Genomic DNA, 19087 nt, shown 5'->3' with positions numbered 1-19087 from the left:
TCCCCTTCATCCCCTAGCAACTGACTTTCCATTTACATCATATGAACATATCTAGCGTGAATCTACTGTAGATATCTTGTATGTATATAATTGCACGCAAGTAACTGACTTCCCATTCACATCATATGAACATATCTAGTGTGAATCTACTGTAGATATCTTGTATGTACATAACTGTTTTTACGCTGTCTCCCCCATTACAATGTGAACTCTTGTGAGAGCAGGGGCTGTGTTTTTTTCCTTTCTTTGCATCCCCAGGGCTTAGCACTGTTTTTGACATCTAGCTAGGTGGCAGCTAGATGGCTCATGGATAGGGTGCTGGGCCTAGAGTCAAACAGAGGTTAAGTGACTTGCTCAGGGTCACAAAGTAACATCTGAGATTGGATTTGAACTCTGATCTTCCTGACTCCAAGCCTGGTACTCTTTATCTACTGAGCTGTCTAGCTGTCCCTATTCAACATGCTACTTTCTTTTTTTTTTTCTTCTTTTTTGTGCAGTGGGGGTTAAGTGACTTGCCCAGGGTCACACAGCTAGTAATCGATATGTGTCTGAGGCTGGATTTGAACTCAGCTCCTCCTGACTCCAGGGCCAGTGCTCTATCCACTGCGCCATTTAGTTGCCCCCCAACATGCTACTTTCAAAGCTGTTCTACTTGCCTATTTAGTTCTGAACTTCTTTCTAATCTCTTTTGTACATTTAAAAAATGCTTTAGTGGCCCTCTTTTCTTTCCTTTCCTTTTTTTTTTTGGTAATGCTATTATTAGCTCCTTTCTTCACCACACCACCCCCCCTTAAAAAGAAAAATAATCCTTGTAACAAATGAGCATAGTTAGCCAAGAACTATTTCCACACATTTGTCGTGTCCAGAAATATGTGTCTTGTCCTGTACTTTGAGTCCATCATCCCTCTGTCAGGAAGTGGGCAGCATGTTTCCTCATCAGTTCTCTGGATTTCTGTATTTTAAATCACAGTTCGGAAATAGAAATACTATTCTCAGACACTGGAGTCTCAACCACTGTTCACTTTCTCTGCCTTTCTCTTCTGAGAGAGGATTTTCTTTGTCAGCAGTGATGAAAATCATCATTGTTCCCTCAGGTCTTCAGTTTCTTGCTTAAGATTTCATAATTTTTTTCCTTCCCTTTTTAGGCAGTTGAGGTTAAGTGACTTGCCCAGGGTCACACAGCTAGTAAGTGTCAAGGGTTTGGTCTGAGGCCAGATTTGAACTGAGGTGGTCTTGACTTCAGGGCCGGTGCTCTATCTACTGTACCACCTAGCTGCCCCCAGATTTCATAATTCTTAGGAGAAAGAGGAGTAACCACAGGAAAGCAGCAAGCTTCAGACCTGGGCCCAGTCCAGCACCCTTGGACCATCCCTGCCCCAGCCCCGCCACAGAGAAGGAGCAGCAGGTCAGCGTCCTCTGCTGGCCTTGTTCCTCCCCTGCTCATCCCCCAAGAAGGAACGTGTATGTGACTAGGACCCTACACTTCTGGCCCTTGTCCAGCAACAGAATTCCTTGAAGACTTTGAGCTTTATTTTCCATCTACTACCCACACCTATCTCTATGACTAACAAATTTCCCACTACCCGTTTCTCTGCCTTTTCTTGTATTGATTAATCACTGTTCACACGGGAGAAAACTGCTTACAACCCCCACCTCCTGTTCTCTCATCCCATTATCTTCAACGCTACTGCATCCATGTTCAATTTCAACCCTGACCATTCTATGGTGAATGAAATTCCCTTGTCTTGAACCTTTTCCTCTCATGCGCCTTTCCATCTACTTGCCGTCACTGAGAATCAGTTAATGAGAAATAGAACAATTGCCTTGCTGGAGTGCTGGCCCGGTTGAAGTTCAGTTTTTGCTGCTGCTGTTGTTTTTCAGTCGTTTCAGCCATGCCCAACTCTTTGTGTTCTAATTTGGAGTTTTCTTGGCAAAGATACTGGAGCAGTTTGCCATTTTCTTCATTTTACAGGTGAGGAAACTGAAGCAAACAGGGTTAAGTGACTTGCCTGGGGTTACACAGCTGTTAAGTATGTGAGGCTAGATTTGAACTCATGAAGATGAATCTTTCTGATTCCAAGCCTGGCACTCTATCCACTGTGCTACTTAGCTGTCCAGAAATTGGATGTTATAGTAAAAGAAAGTGGGAAGGAAAAAGGTCTATTGGTACCAGTCCTCAAATACTACTATAAAGCAGTAATCATTAAAACAATATGGTAGTGGTTTAAAAAAAAAAAAAGGTAGCTAAGTAGTATAGTGTAAGAGTATCAGGGCTGGAGTCAGGAAGACCTGAGTTAAGGTATGACTTCAGACATTTGCTGTGTGATCCTGGCAAGTCACTTCACCTTTATTTGCCTCAGTTTTCCCAGCTGTAAAATGGGGATAATAATAATAGTTATCTCCCAGGGATCAAATGAGATAATTGTGAAGTGTCTGGCGCTTAGTAAGCACTATATAATTGTTGCTATTATCATCATCATTAAAAAAGGTCGGTTGGTAGAACAGATTGAGAATATGACATGCAGAAGCAAAACAAAGAGCGTGGCATTTGGTAAACCCAAAGACTTCAGTTACTGTGGAACCCTGCTACCCCCTATTTGACACAGACTGCTGAGAAAGTTGGACAGCAGTCCAGCAGAAAGTAAGTTTAGACCAAAACCCCAAGCCATTGGCCAAGACAAGCTGCAAATGGTTATAAATTGGACCTGCCAAGGAAGGAAGAGGGCGTCCTATGCTCCTCAAGGGCACCCACGTGGACACCTGCTTGGGCGTTTTGCCCTATCCCCGCTTTCCACAGGGATCCACCCCTGATCCACCACTAGGGTGGTGATAGTCCCATTGTTCTCACCAGAAGGGCAGCATCTGGAGGCTTTATTTTTAGTACGGGGCCTGATGTTCTGCTTGGTCTTAGCTTAGACCAATGGATATAAGCTGCAGAGGTGCCAGTTTGGGCTGGATGTCAGGAAAAAAGTTCCCAACAATTACAGCTGTCTAAATAGTGGGAAGCCTTTGGACAGCAGTCCTTCACTGGAAATCCTCGGGCCAAGGCTAGATGATTATTGGGGGTCTGAGTATCATAGAGAAGATCGGAGTGTGTTAGATGAGGTGAGCTCTGAATTCCCCTCCAATGCTGAGATTCTCTGACTTAATGCCTTTCATAGAATGTCAGACAGCTCTGATTGAGCTGAATGGCGAAATGCAAATCATTCATCAATATTCAACCTCTTTAGGTTGACTGGTAAACCTTACTGATTACCAGGCTGAAAATGACCAGCTCTCCTTGTTCTTATGCCTTTTCCTGTCAGAGTGCCTTCCCATCTACTCTGTACATAAATCTTCCCAATTATTTACCTGTTGTCTCTCCCTTTAGAATGTAAGCTCTTTCCTGCCCAGCACTTAGAACAATACTGGGCATAGACCAAGGTCTTAATGCTTGTTGACTGACTGACTGGTGGGGATGGCCAAAATTAAATCTAAGAGTGAGGGCCAACTTCAGCTTTTGTTTTGATTTCAGTGGTTACATCTTGGGGGGGAGGGGTGATAGGTGAGAGCCCATCTTTGAGAGCAACTAACTGCTAGGTCCCCTTCAGTGCTACTGGCAATAATTCCCATATGCAAGTTCTGCAAGGCAGGCTAAGAATCCCTGGGCTGTGAATGAAAGAGAGCCACTCTTGCTGCTCATTCAAGCTGTTTTAATGTATGCCAGTGAAGTTAATTTATCTACACTTATACATTAATAACCTTAGGTTCATTTTCCCTACTTATTTTATGTACAGTGTAAATATGGGAAACTGATACAGAAGCGAGTCATTACTAAGAAAGGGGGGAGAGACATTCCTAAAGTGGAGAAAGCTTCAGAAAGACAGCCCAGGGGTTGGCCACTTAAATGAGGTCTCTGAATGAGGATGAGAGTCTGTCTGTTTCTGGGATCACCCCGAGGTTTCCAAGCGTTTGTTTTTCGAAATCCAAATACTCTTCATAGTTCATCCTCAGCTCAGCTTCTAACTGTTCTTTTGATTTTTGAACAGCTTTCTGGGGAAACGAGAGGAAAAGAAAATCGCATTAGATGTTTAATGTTAAGTACTGATATATATAAGAAGATTGGAGTCACTAGACTGCTACTATCTAGTGGAAATGTACTATCTTTTTTTGCATTTAAATCAACCTAGAAGGCTTGAGCAGAGATGTTTGTAGATTTTTTTTAGCACCTTTGAAGCCAATTTTTCTTTGTAAAAGCTAAAAAAAATTGTTGGGTTTTTTTTGTGACACATGTTGTTTGTTCTTTGTTTTCCAAGAGGACCAATGACATCATGGGGTGATGTCTTGGCTTACAAGTGAATTGGGTTTAAGTGAGGCAGAGCTGTGCAAAGTCATCAGCCTCACTCTCTCTTCCAGAGTCACGAAAGTCCAGTGGTCAGACAAAAGTCAGGACTACTGGTGGTGGCTTTGGAATTAGTGGATGACTGTGGCATCTTTGATATCTAGCCTGCTTCAGCCGCCTTCATTTCTGTTGGAACAAATTGTTCTCATCTGCCCATTCTACCTGGGGAAGTCTTCACATGCTTGGGGTAGACACACCCCTAACTCATCAAGGGATGGTTACACTAATGTCCATGCTAATGACCTATTCTGCAATTCACACATTGCAGGCAGGCCTTCTGGAAATTAGGACACTCTGTCCCTTTAGGTTTTGTAACGTGGCACACCTATTCCCTTTCCCAAGGTACCACAGGGCACAAATACAATTTTCACTCACTTTAATTTTTAAAAGTAATTAAGTTTTGGGTTCTAGGATAGCACAATTCCAAGTTACTAATCACTGCTCTTAATTAATTAGAAATTGGTTGCAGGGAGAGAGGCAATTTGCTGTAGTGAAAAGAAGGCAGGAACTGGGGGTAGGAGACCTGGGTTGGAAAACTGGTACTTGTCTGTGTGATCTTGGATAGCCCATTTCCTTTCTCAGTGCCTCTGTTTCCTTTTGTGAAATAAAAGGGTCAGACTAGATCAGGGGGTCTTAATCTGGAGTCTATAAACTCTTTTTAAAAAGCATTTATATAATCATATTTGTAGTTATCATAGTTCTCTGTATTTTGCTGTATGCTTTTAAAAACATTATTCTGACGAAGGGTCCATAGGTTTCATCAGACATGGTAAACGACATCTGGACTGGGTGATCCCCTAGATTGCTCCGAGTTCCTGTCTGTCATCCTGACTGCTGGAAAATGCTGAAAGATAAATCATTACTTGACATTCTCCTCATTCTACCATCAGGCATGCTTAGCTTGTAACATCTCTGCCCCCTTTAGTCTTGTTATTTATTTATGTCTGCAGCTTTTGAGCCATGACCAAGGGTCCTGCAGCTTTCATGATGTGGAAGCCATGTGCTGGCCTCCTGGAGTGCCGTCAGCAGGCATGCTCTGGGGTTTTGGGCATACCTAGTGATGGCACTGCTCCATTATCCATGTGATTACTTGGTTGGCTTAACTTGTTTTTCCTTGTTTGAAAAGCGAGAAGTATAGATTGTGAGCTAGTGTTTAGCACAGTACCTGACACATAGTAGACACTTAATACATTTTTCTTGATTGACTAACTTGTCAGGTTTCTAAGAATTGGAAAATGACTTCTGTGTAAAACCACAATAATGACAACAAAAGGAATGAATAAACATTAAAAACAGAAGAAGAGCAGATGATATTTTAAAAATACAGTGAATTGCATCAAGTGTCTGTACTAGGAAAGAATGCTATAGGACGAGATAGGGATTGAGTCTGTGATTTCATCTCCACCAAAGCCTCTTGGCACCTTTTTTGTCATCTACATTCTTAGACAGTTGCTTAGAGCACCAGGAAGTTAAATGACTTGCCCAGAGTCACGCAGCCAATGTATGTCAGAGGCTATAATCAGCTTCATTTGGGCAAATCTTACTTTCATATTCTATTGTTGTCACCCATCACAGTGTTTAGTGGTACAATTTCATTAAGCAGTAGGATTATTATTGGATCGCCAAACATATATTAAACATTAGATTAAGTGTTAAAGGAGATGTTGAGAATCTGTAGAAATCTATCTACATAATGAGTTGCTTTCTGGCTATTCACAGTATTTTCTCTGACCTAGAAGCTCTAGATTTTGGCTGTGATATTGCTTGGAATTTTCATTTTGGCGTTTCTTTCAGGAAGTGGATTATTTCCATTTCCATTTTGCCCTGTCATCATAAGAGACATGGGTAGTTTTCTTTAAGATTTCTTTAAATTTGATGTCTGGATTCTTTGTTTGGTCATGACATTCAGATAGTCCACTGGTTCTTAATTTTCTTTACCTCAGTCTTTGTTTTTTCAGGTCAGTTGTTTTTGCCTGTGAGATATGTTTTCTTCTGTATTTTTAGTCTTTTGACTTTGTTTCATTATTTCTTGCTATCTCATGTAGTTGTTGATTTCTGTTTGGTCCATATGGATTTTGAGGGAGTTTGTTTCTTGGGCAAAGTTTTGTGCATCTTGTGCCAAGTTCTTAATTCCCTTCTCATTCTTTCTTCCATAGCTCTCATTTTCCCCCCAACTTTTTCCTTAAGTGCTCTCATTTCATTGGTAAAAAACTTGCTTCACTTCTTTCAAAAATTCTAGTTGAGTGTTTGCCCAACCTATATTTTTCTCTGAAGCTTTGCTTACAGATGTTTTGGATTCTCTTTTTCTTGGTTTGTGTCCTGAGCCTGTCTGCCACCATCATAGTTCTTTATGATTTTTCCCCTCTCCAATGCATACAGCTGCCAAAGTGATAGTCATTCAGTCTGCAGCTTTTGAGCCATGACCAAATTTTATTAAAAGTAAAACACAGATCTTACCTGGGTACACATCCCCTGCCCAAGGAGTTCTATTGACTTGTTTTTTGTGCCTATCACTTACTTATTACAAATTAAGGTTTTTGATTTTTTCCCCCAAATGAGAGCAGGCAGAGGAGTGATAGTGATACTTTATTAAGAAAAGAAAAGAAAAGAAAAGAAAAAAAAGGAGGGCAGCTAGGTAGTGCAGTAGATAGAGCTCCAGCCTTGGGGTCAGGAGGACTGTGTTCAAATCTGGCCTCAGATACTTGACACTTATTAGCTCTGTGACCTTGGGCAAGTCACTTAACCCCAATTACCTCATCAGAAAAAAATGAAGAAAAAGAAAGAGAAGAATGCCGATGAATCATTAAAACATATAAGAAAGAAAGCAAAAGAAAGTTAAGAGGATATAGAGAGAAGCAGGACACTGTTGAGACTACATATTAAATTGGAAAAATCCTTTTAAAAGAACCAAGCTGTATGTAGTAGGAGGAAAAAAGAAGGTTCAGTGCCTCCCTGTTGCCCCTGGGGTAAAACACATTTCTCTGTGTGACGGTCTGACCAAGCTTATTACACGTTATTCTCCTCTATGCTTTCCATGATCCAGCCACCTTGGCCTGCTTGCTGTACCTCCCACATAACGTTCCAAACCACCCAGCTGTCCTGTACAGATGAAGAGAATACCCCTGCCCTTTGATACATCCCAAGGGAATCCTCGATGGGAAATTGGGTGAGATTTCCTAGGGCATCAGACTGGCATCTCCTTTTTCATGAATGATTGAGAAATATCTTCTTTACCCTGAGGAGAGATGGGGAAGGAAGAGGACCTGACCAAAGCTAGTCTTCATGGCTGAAGGACAGAAGGCTAGATGTTAGAGGGGGAAAAAAAGGTTTGTTCCTTAAATTTTCACTTACACTTTTATTTTTCTCTGATTCCAGGTGCAACTCTGTTTTTTGCTTTGCTCGGATTTCTTTGCGTTTTTCTGTGTATTTCAAATGACTGACCTCTCTGTCAAAGTAATGGTATACACTTTGTACCTGTTAACAAAAACAAAGAGACAATTGCATAATCCAGAAGTTCCATTTCAGACGATAGCACAAAGCTCAGCAACATTGCCTTTGATCATTAGAAGTTCTAGAATGGAGATAGTCGTTTCCAGGGCCTTTCTTTGCTTTACTCATTTGTGTAGGCCCTGGATAAGTCACAAGTAGCATATGCTGATCTAAATGTCCTCTCAAACTTGTCCAAAACTGTATACATCAGTGACTTTGCTAAGTGTCTTACAGGTCCATCTCTCATGGGAGAAATTCCACCTATTAGAACCTTTTATGTTGAATTGTGCTTGATGTGAATATAAGTAGCACTTCTTTCCCCGAAAGGGGAAAAGTTATGAGCTTTTGGTGGTTTTCCTTTGGTTCAAATCTGTGTCTAGTACGGACTCACCATACTTACAGTCCACTGGGGAAGAATGATACTATACTTTCATGTTAGCTTCATGCATGCTGTTTGTAACCCATATCCTTCCTTTCATAGTTACTGATTCTTAAAGTCAATTCTTCTCTTTAAATCAATTCTGTTCTTCTTTGGTTGGTCTCCCACCCCTACAATTATAGTTTGTTTGACTTATGAAATATGAGTAAACTCCCTGTTTGACTGAATGAGTGCTCACTGAGTGAATTCTAGTGGGGATTATTTGGAGAAGGAGGGTTCAGTCGAGCAGCCGGTAGAGAAATGATGGAGTCAGAGGACCAAGATTTGAACTCTGCCTCGCCCCACCTTTCTGAGCTTCAGGTTCTCCTTCATAAAGGGAAGGGCTTGGAGTCAGTGACCTCTACAATCCTCTCCACTTTTTAAGGTAAATTGTATTTCATTTTCCCCCCAAGTTACATGGAAAAACAATTTTTAACATTTGTTTTTAAAACCTTGAGTTCCAAATTCTCTCCTTCCTCCTTATTGGGAAGGCAAGCAATTGATATAGGTTATACATGTGTTGTCATGCAAAACACATCCACAATAGTCATGTTGTGAAAGAAAACATAGACAAAAAAAAACTTCAAGAAAAATAGAGAAAGTAAAAAAAAAAGTATGCTTCAACCTGCACCAAGAGTTTTTTCTCTGGGGATGGATAGCATTGTTCATCATAATTCCTTCAGAGTTGTCTTGGGTCCTTTGTATTGCTGAGAATAGCTAAGTCATTCACAGCTGATCATCTTATAATATTGCTGTTACTTTGTACACAGTGCATTTCACTTTGTATCAGCCCATGCAAGCCTTTCCAGGTTTTTCTGAGAGCATCCTGCTCATCATTTCTTATAGTATAATAGTATTTCATCATAATCATATATACAACTTGTTCAGCTATTCCCTAATTGATGAGCATCCCCTCAATTTCTAATTCTTTGCTCCTAGAAAAGAGCTGATATAAATATTTTTGTACAAATAGATTCTTTTCCTTTTTTGTTTTTTATCTCTTTTGGGATACAGACCTAAGAATGGTATTGCTAGGCCAAAGGGTATGGGTGGTTTTATAGCCTTTAGGACATAGTTCCAAATTGCTCTATAGAATGGTTGAATCAGTTCACAAGTCCACCAACAGTGCATTAATGTCTCATTTTTTCCCACATCCCCTCCAGTATTTGTCATGTATCTTTCCTGTCCTATTAGCCAATCTAATAGGTTTGAGATAGTATCTCAGAATTGTTTTAATTTGTGTTTCTCCAAACAATAGAGAGCCACAGTATTTTTTTTTCATATGGCTATAGATAGCTTTGATTACTTCATCTAAAAACTGATCATATCTTTTGATCATTTATCAATTGGAGAATGGCTCTTATTTTTTATGAATTTGACTCAGTTCTCTTATGTTTGAGAAATAAGGTCTTTATCAGAGAAACTTGCTTCAGAATTATTTTTCACAGTTAATATTGCTAACTGTATTTCCCGCCTTCTTTCCCCCCCCCATTTATTCTATTCTCTCTCTCCTTTTGCTCTGTCCCTCCTCAAAAGTGTTTTGCTTCTGACTACCCCCCTCCCAGTCTGCGCTCCCTTCTGTCACCGCCCCCCCAATTCTCTCCATTTTTTACACGTATGATGCCGAACTCTAGAATTTTCTGAGTTGTATGAGCACACAACAAAGGGCTAACCATTGTTTCTAAACTTAGTAAGTCCATAGCTAAAAGAACCCAAAACAACTTTTTTAAAATAATGCCACTGAGATATCTAATCACACAGATCCCCAAAGCAAAATATTACCAACCTCATTGACCAAAGGGTGACTTAACGTCCATGGAATTTCTAATATATGCAGCGTTCCAAAATAATCAGCTATGGCTAGAAATTGCTGCCTTGCTGAAAGATTTTTAAAAAGAGGAAAAACTTAGCAAACAAAAAGTAATTTTAGAAGTTAAACATCCATGTGTTTTTATTTTGCAGTCTCCTCGGGTACTTGTTGCTTTGACATGTGGTTGCATGGGTCATGGAGCCTGTGTTGGGTTTTACAGTAGAGACCACATAGACATATGGAAGTCAGTTTTTCCAGTTTGGGGGAACAGAACAAAGATTCTAAACCTTTTGTCAGCCATGCTGAGCCTTCCTCCAACCACACTTTCCTTATCTCTGCTTCTCTGTGAGCCTTCCATCCTAACTCATTGGGTAGATAACAGACATGCTCAAAGGGGATGCTAATGATGCCATATGGGGCAATTTTCAAAGAATACTTCTAGAGGATATTTTAGTTTGTAAGACTCAAAGGGAAAATAAGCTTCCATGATCCAGAGGGATTTCAAAGCAGCAACCAGACCCACTACTTTCTCTGCCACAGAGCAACAGATTTTTTTCCATGAGATTTTAAAATATGAACAAAATATCAAATGCTGCTAATTTTCATTAAAAAAAAAACCTCATCACATTTGTTGTTTTTCTCCTTTCTCCTCCCAGGAGATTTCATTCAAATAGATTGTAGATTCTTGCTATTGAACAGTTAGGAAAATTAGGATTTTGGACTAATTAAAAGTAGCAAACACCTTGACAACAGGTGCTGTATAGCTTGGCAATGACTGATCTGGAAAACATTGGGAAGTTGGGATAATTAAAATAAATTCTATGTCTAATCTTTTTGAGAAGGGAATAAAGGAATGGAATGAAAATAAATGCCTGTGTATCTCTGGGACAAAAGCAACACTGTAAACATGTTCGGAATCAGAGAACCTTGTAGAAATTCAGGCCACCCCTCCAAAGAAAGGGATAATATTTCTTTCTCAGGAATTATCTTTCATCTCCAAGAACATTTTTATATATTATTTTTTTCCTTACCCTGGGCAAGTTACTTATTCTCTCCATGCTTTAGGCATTATAAATACATGTTACATGTGAAAATATGATATAAATATAAGACTATAAATTGCAGTGAACAGGGAAGCTAGGTGGTGACAAGGAAGCTAGGTGGGTTAGTGGATAGCTTGGGTCTGAAGTCTTAAAGATCCGAGTTCAAATCTAGCCTCAGACACTAGCTATGTGACCCTGGGCAAGTCATCCTGTTTGCCTCAGTTACCTCATCTGTAAAATGAGCAGGAGAAGGAAATGGCGGGTTGCTCCAGTATCTTTGCCAAGAAAACTCCAAATAGGGACACGACTGAAACAATTGAATAACAATCTGAACTGTGGAGAAGGTTCTGAGCTGCAGTGGGAGAGGGAATTTCCCTACCTGGGAGTTCCTTATGGTAATAGAATAACAGGTTCAGTCTTCTACCATTAGTTCAAATAATAATAATAATAAAAGAAACTTATGCAGAATGCACCCCAAATTATTTACCTGACTAATCAAAGTAACTGATGTGAGTATAGTGGGTAGTCATAAAGATTAAAAGATTGGAAAACATGGTCCATAGGGAAGGGAAGGCTAAAGCAGTGGAATTACTTAACCTAGAGAAGGGAAGGAAGAGGATGTATCTAAGCAGTCACAGTAGGAAGGATGAAGCCCTGGTTTATTGTTTGCTGAGGTCCCAAGGCATTCTAATTATTTAACGATCTAACAGCTTCAGCACCACAGAACGGGTTCAGATTAGGACTCTGCTGCTACTTCTGTAGGAGACGGATCACAGGACTAAGATCCAGGAGATGGGGGTTGAGGGGAGGGTGCCTAGTCAAGACTCTTATCTAGAGGCAGCATGAGCTTGTGGAGATAGCGCTCATCTTGGAATCTGGAAGACATGGATTCAAATTCTGCCTCGGACACGAGCTAGTTCTGCCACCAGGGCAAGTCCATCACCTCTCCCAGTCATGGTTTCCTCACCTGTAAAATGCTCTCTCAGGGCTTTTTTGAGGATTAATAAGCACTAGAAAGCACTCTGCAAACCTAAAGTGTCATGCACACATCAGCAGGAGGCAGCATGGTGAGGGATGTCCCCTAATTGATGCTGATCTGCTTCAGAGAGGGGGCAACCTTACTGGAGTTCTCTATGGCAGTGAAGCCTTAAGTCTAGTTAAAAAGGAAAAAAAGAACAATTCTTCTTAGTGTCTGATTCACCCCTAACTCTGTGACCTTGGGAATTTCCTCATCTGTCAGCTGCTTTTGGAAACAGGTACAAATGGAGGAATGATTTCAGGATAGAGCCTGCTGTGTGGTATCTCTGTTTGCTGATTGGGGTTAGGGATTGGCAGACTAGTGCCTGGCGGCTTCTACTCAGGATGTGCAAAGCCTTGGCCTGGAAGCCAACAAGAGGGACAATCTGGCAGTCTGTGTCAGCAGTCAGCAGCTGGAAGAGCTGTGTCAGGCTTCACTGGAGGCCTTGCAGTGACCTCAAGTATAAAAGAACACATTAAAAAAACAAAGTGAACATAAGCTTCGGTTTCCTCATGAGAGGTATAATGCCCTGGCCAAGGACAGCAGCGCTCTGTAGACCACATACTGCGGTCACTCCTCATCGCCAAACCTCAAGAGGGGCTTGGACACACTTGTAGCATTGTCTTGAGGAAGGAAACAAGAATGGTGAATGGACTTGAAGCCATGTTGTAGGAAGGTTGGTTGAAGAATCTGAGAAATGTTTAGTCTAGGGTAAGGAGAGGCGGGGTTAGGGGGCATCAATTCTGTCTTCAAGTATTCAAATCACTGTCATGTCATTTGGCGGTGATGTTAGCTGGCTGCCCTCTGGTACCGGAGGCAAGACCTCCTGTGCGTTTCACCATGGGGCAACAAAGGCTGGCTTTAGTTCAAGGAAAAACTTCCTGATCAGCCAGTCAACAAGCAGTTATTAAGCACCTACTGTGTACCAGGCAGTGTGCTGGGTGCTAGGGATACAAAGACAGAACTTCCACTCTAACAGGGGAGCATATCAGGGGAGATACTAGTAACTAGGAGAAGCAGCAGTGGCCTCCTCCAGGTGGCGGTGCTTCAGCTGAATCTTGGAAGGAAACCAGGTGATCTCAGAGGCAGAGGTGAGATGAGCAGTTTTTCTAGGCATGAGCAACTCTCAGTGGACGGCCTGGCAGGTGGGAGATGGAACTTCGTGTTTGAGGAGCTGCAAGGAGGCCAGCACTGGGGGATTGCGGATCATATGGGGGGAAGGGAAGAGGAGGAAGGGGCCAGATTATAAATAATAGCTTTAAATAATTGATCTGGGAGGTAACAGTAAGAGTAAACTGGAGTTTACTTAGTAAAGAAAGGGAGGATCTGCACTTTGGGAAAATCCCTTTGTCGGCTGAATGGAGGATGGGCTGGAGTGGGGAGACACTTGCACATCAGCTGGCAAGGTGGTGGCTGTGGTCCCTGTGGATGGTGATGAGGATGTGCGTTAGGGATGGTGGCTGGGTGACCGTGAGATACATTGTGGAAGTCGGAACAGTAAGATTTGGCATCGGATTGAGTTTGTGAGGTGAGTGAAAATAAAGATGATGTCAAGATTGTGACCTTGGTGGCTGGAAGATTGATGGAACCCAGGACAGAAATAGGGGATAAGTCATACAGTGGGCCACCCGTCACTGGAGATGTCCAAGGAGAAGCCAGGTAACCATCTGTCAAGATCAGTAGAGGGATTCTTTTCAGACAGAGTGAATGACCTCTAAAGTTCCTTCCCACCTTAAGACTGTAGGTCGATCAGCTCTAAAATGGGAGCAGAACCCTTCCTCAGAGTGGCTGTGAAGATCAAGTATCCTTCTAATGTAAAAGCTCTTTGAACAAGTACAAAGCACATTAGAAATGTACAGGACCCTTTCCATTCAAGTGTCTGAGTCAGGATGGGGGCCGGGAGGAAGGTAGCTGCCATAGTTGGGAGACAAGTGAACTGGGCAAAGTACTCACTAGGCTTCTTCGTTTTGTCCATTTTAAGGTCTGAGTCCATCACATTCATGGAGGAGGGAGCCTTCTTTCACACTCACCTTCCAGAATGGATGGGAAAGTCATAATGCTGAGCTCATCATAGGAGGGATTTAAGTTAGATAGTTTTCTCACACTGGAGACTTGTTAAATCTTGGAATGGGTTGTATAGGGAGGCTGTGGCATTTCCTTCTCTGGAAGTCTTTAAAAACAGATGGGTTTTTATCTGTTAGGGATGGATCATATGACTTCCTGTAGGATAGGACAGAGGACCATTTTATAGCCTTTTCCTACCTTATGATTCTTCTAATATTAAGTAAGATCACTTTAAAAGATCCTTGTTAATAGGTTAACAAGGAGCACTGGGCATAGTGGAAACTCTGTTAGACTTGAAATCAGGAAATGAGTCCAAATCCCTGCTCCATTGCTTGTAAGCTGTGTGACCATGGTCATTTGCCTTCAGTTTCCTCATTGGCAAAATAAAGCTAAGATGCCTGTACTTGTCGTAAGCATACAGTGGGACGGGGACAGACACCGGGCCTCTGATTAGCCTTAAAAGGGGGCCCAGATCCCCAGGACATTGAAGTGACTTGCCAGGACTTCCAGAGCCAGTAGGCATTGGAAAGGGTACTTCAACCTAGGTCCTGCTGGCCTTGAGACTGACCCTCTAGCCATTGCACCCCAGAGCTTCTCACTTTGTCAACCCAAAGCACTTCTCTAATGCCAGCTATTGTTATTATAAAGAATGAGATGAGTTCAGGTTGCCACTTTATCAAAGTTCACCTACTAGAGAACATCCAGGGTCTGATGTATGTGATTGACGTTATGCATATGTTTTGCGTGTGGGCCGGTTCGTGAGTTTTCTCCAGCAGGTCCCAAATATCGATGTATCCGTCTTCTTTGCCCACAAAGAACACTGCTGGTCTCGTCAAGGACCAGTGTCCAGAAGTGTACATTTTTGTTGAGCAGGCTGACAGAAGGAGTGGTCCTTGCTGAAAAGAAAGAGACAAAACCTCATGTAAATGCTGAGAGAAGCTTCAAGCCTCTGGCTATTGCCAGATAAAATAAATGATTATTTTGAATGGCAAATCTAAAATTTTCTTGAAGATTCCACAAGTGATGTCTTAAGTTTTGATTCAGTACCATTCAACAAGAGTTCATTATGACCATTAGCTTATGTTCTTAATGCTCCCCACTGAAGTCCTCCCTCGGATTAATTTAACAAAGAAACGCGGAGTTCTGTTCTTCATTTTCTGTGCTCCCTGACCTCTTATTCTGATCTCAGCTTTCCTAACAGAATGGAATGGAAGGGCATTCATGACCCTGAGCACTGGGAATGCAGAGAGAGAAGTGAACCAGGCCCTGCTCTCAAAGTGTTCACATTTTAATTGGCGGACACAACCCATGACTGTCCTTATCCATCTAAGACTGACAAATGCAGTCTGAAGGGGCTCAGCTGCTGCTGGAATCTCCACATAGCCCTGGTAGTCAGCATCAGAGGGTGGGAACTCCTCTGCCAATACTACTATAAGTTAACCACTGCTTGTCCTCACCAGACCGGGGCCAAAGTCATGGAACTAGCCTCCAAGTGGAAAGTAGCCAAGACTTGCCATGGGGTTCATAAATACTATTTGGGATAAGTTTGGCTGACCATCCTCAGGAGACCCTTCTCTTTCTTCCCTTCTATAACATATGCGATAGTTGGAACATCCCTTAGGATCTTTCCTCAAGAGAAGTGTCAGGACCCACCCACATTTCCGCTGCCTCAGTCTGCACTATAACCAGATGAAATAATGAAGGCCTGGGATTGGCCGTTGACCTAGAAAGGACCAAATATGAGTCAGCTTCCTGGCTGAGACTGAAGATGAGCTTGGGCTCCAGCCTGACCTCTGACCTTGCCCCTTGTTTCCCTTGGCCTGTGCTTTGCCTCTAACATTGAGGCTCTCTTCTCTGTTGGTCTCCCTGGCTTCTCATCTCTGGTTACCTGTGGTACCTTATTCACTGCTTCAACCTGATCTTTGAGTCAGGCGCGCTTGTGGAGCCCTGACTGGCTGCTCGGCATTCTCGCCCCCTTCCTGCCTTTCTCTCTGCTCTGTACTTAGCTTTCCTATACCTGTTTATTTCTATGCTGTTTCCTCTGTTAGAGTGGAAGTTCCTTGTGGGCGGGCACTGTTTCTGTTCTTTTCCTTTCTTCATATACTACAGTGTGTGGCACATACTAAGCACTTAGTACGTGTTGTTGACTGGTGGACTGATTGCTGTAGTACCAGTTCTGCCAGTCTGATCTTTCTGTCCTTTGTCTCTGCTCTATCACGGCCATCCCTGGTCCTGGTGTTGACAGAGGCTAATGGCAGTGTTTCCCCTTGTACTTCATGGCTTCCTCGTGGACTGAGGGGGACTCACGAGGGGTCAGAGGTAAGGCGTCCAAAGCTAGCCAAATCTCTCACAACGCCTCAAAGAAGGAAGTCCTGGGTCTCAGAGAATAAGCAGACCAATTAGATTGTAACTGGGAATTCTGAATGTCGTTTTGTTTGCCTAGATGAGCTAGTTCTAAGGAGATAAAAGGAAGGGGTTGTTTTGAAAAGTTCAGGATGGATCTGCTCGCGAGCTGTGGCGCTGGCCGTCTGTCGCGGTTTCCGTAAGTTGTGCCCCACAGGCACTAGGACGTGAGAGCAGCTAGGGTATTGTTCTTTCTCAACAACCAGGGACAACACAGCCACAGTTTTTGCTCAGCCGTTACACACGGGACTTACAGAAACACCTTCCTTCCATATGGCCACATTCCAACCCCCGATGGTGAGGACAATGTCCTGGTAAAAAGGTGATCTCTGGACAGTGTTGATGCTTCCGTCGTGGACCGCGTATCGGTTCAACGGCTTCTGACCTGTTAGGATGGAAAGGTCATTTCCTGCCTGTAAGATGGCTGAGACAATTACCAGTGAAGATGAGGGAAGGGTGAGAGAGCAGGCTCCCGGTTTGGGGGAGTGGGGAGAAGATGAGAAGTGATCAACTCAGCCTCTCGGCACCGGGGGGAGCAGACCGGTAGAACGGAAGCAACCCAAGCCTCAGAGGAGGGACTGTGGGTTTGTGTTCCTGGTCCAACAGGAGCAAACCCCTTCCCCTTTCTGGGCCTCTGTTTCCTCATCTGTAAAATGAGGGGATTGGATTTCGTGATCTCTGCAATTCCTTTCAGCTCTAACTCCCAAGAACAACACTTTCCCTTTGAATAGAGATTTGTAGGCTCATAAGAGAACTCTGAACATTGGTAAATAACCTTGTGAATTAGAATATGGTCAGTTTAGTCTAGGGTCACAAAGGAAGCCATTGCCCTGTGCTAGGTGGATGAGAAATACTTAGTATTTATTGAATGAATAAATAACTGATAGGGATCTTGGGAAATGGCCTAAGAAAGCTTTGTTCAGGTACCCATTTCTATATTCATTCAATAAATGTTAAATCTTCCTATTCACCTAATACAGGTTATGAAACTAAATAAAAATCCAAGTGGCTTATAAATCACTGTATCTGTTTACTTTTTTCTTTTTTTTGGTTAGGCAGTAGGGTTTCAGTGACTTGCCCACGATCATACAGCTAGTGAGTGTTTTGTGTCTGAGGCCAGATTTGAACTCAGGTCCTCCTGAACCCAGGGCCGGTGCTCTATCCACTGTGTCACCTAGCTTCCCCCATCTGTTCACTTTAAAGCACCTAAAGAATTCTGAACCTCACCATGTTGTTTGAATGAAGTTCACACCCAGGACATATTCATCCTTCTTCTCCTTCACATGGAATCCTTATTTTCCATCAAGGTGCTTCCTCTTCTAAGACAACTGCCCTGATTACCACAGCACTCCGTCTTGCATATCATACTTAGCTCTGTATGTGTCACATCCCCCCGCAGAATGGAAGCCCCCCTGAGGGCAGGGGATATTTCTTTTTTTCTTTCGAGGCTATTGACTCACCCAGGGTCATGTAGCTAGTAAGTGTCAAATGTCTGAGGCCGGATCTGAACTCAGGTCCTCTTGACTCCAAGGCCGAGTTCTATCCACTGCGCCTCCTAGCTGCGACCAGGGGGTATTCCTTTTCTTGTCTCTTTATCCCCAGAGCCTCGCATGGAGCCTGTCATGTAGCTAGCACTTCGTAAATGTTCACTGAATTTGACTGACCCCGTCTGTGGGTCCTGGACAGTTTCCTCTTTGCCCAGACACAGGGGGAGCTGCTAATTAAGTGGAAAATGATGTACTGACTTTAAGGTATAAATGTAGCTTTGCTGCATTAGTACAGAACACTGAAGGAAAGGAAGGGGGCAAGTGGAAGGTTGCTGTTCTCAGGAAACCTTCAGTTAGTCTAATTTCATTCTGAACTACCCTCAGCCTTCTGTTGCCTTCTGCTTAGGATGTCGGAATAGTTTTCTTCTGTCTCCTGGCGCCCTTTGGTGGAGTTTTTTTGCATTGCAGCACTGGCCCAGATATTGCCATTGTCAGGAATAAAAGCTGTGAATTATGTTTCAAAACAAAATTTTCTTAAAAGGAACTCCTAGTTTCTCCCTGGAATGATGATGGTAGTGGGATGGAGCTTCTTCGGATCACTGCCGTTGCAAGGGACCTCGGGGTTCCCAGCCAGCATGCCATCATCCAAGTCCCTGGGACCCCGGGCCCGTGGTTTGGATCCTGACTCTGATTCTTACCTGAGTCTTGGGCATGCCAATGAACCTCCCTGGGCATCTGTTTCTGCATGCGTAAGGGGGTTGGGCTAAATGACTGATGGATTCCCTCCCAGCTCTAAATCTATAAGTCATAGTGGGTTTTTTTTTAAAGTCATAGTGTTTTAACATTAATTTTTATTCTAGTGAACCATTTTCTAATGGGTTAAAATTATAGTTGGGAGGGGAGGAGCTGAATTGCAGCAGACCCCATGGAGCATGCGGGGGCCACAGGAGGGGCTTTTTCTAGCTGTGTGTTTC

General features: G+C 42.7%; 1 protein-coding gene across 3 annotated transcripts in view; it reads right to left on the bottom strand.

The window, feature by feature from the left end:
* Positions 1–3677: 3677 nt before the first annotated feature.
* Positions 3678–19087, bottom strand: part of DNAI3 (dynein axonemal intermediate chain 3) — a 130137-nt gene continuing 114727 nt past the window's right edge. For 2 of the 3 annotated variants that reach the window (XM_020988727.2, XM_020988732.1), the window contains 5 exons: positions 16881–17011; positions 14915–15119; positions 10075–10166; positions 7733–7855; positions 3678–4032 (listed from right to left, as the gene is read on the bottom strand). In XM_020988727.2, coding sequence (XP_020844386.1) covers positions 3883–4032; positions 7733–7855; positions 10075–10166; positions 14915–15119; positions 16881–17011 — 701 coding nt within the window. In that variant the 3' untranslated portion in view covers positions 3678–3882. Of the gene's footprint in view, positions 4033–7732; positions 7856–10074; positions 10167–14914; positions 15120–16880; positions 17012–19087 lie in introns of those variants that run through there. The other variant, XM_020988731.2, reaches the window with a different exon arrangement.

Source organism: Phascolarctos cinereus, unplaced genomic scaffold (genome assembly GCF_003287225.1).
Source record: "Phascolarctos cinereus isolate Bilbo 61053 unplaced genomic scaffold, phaCin_HiC Scaffold_5;HRSCAF=322, whole genome shotgun sequence".
NCBI lineage: Eukaryota > Metazoa > Chordata > Mammalia > Diprotodontia > Phascolarctidae > Phascolarctos > Phascolarctos cinereus.
This window is presented reverse-complemented; position numbering and strand designations above follow the sequence as displayed.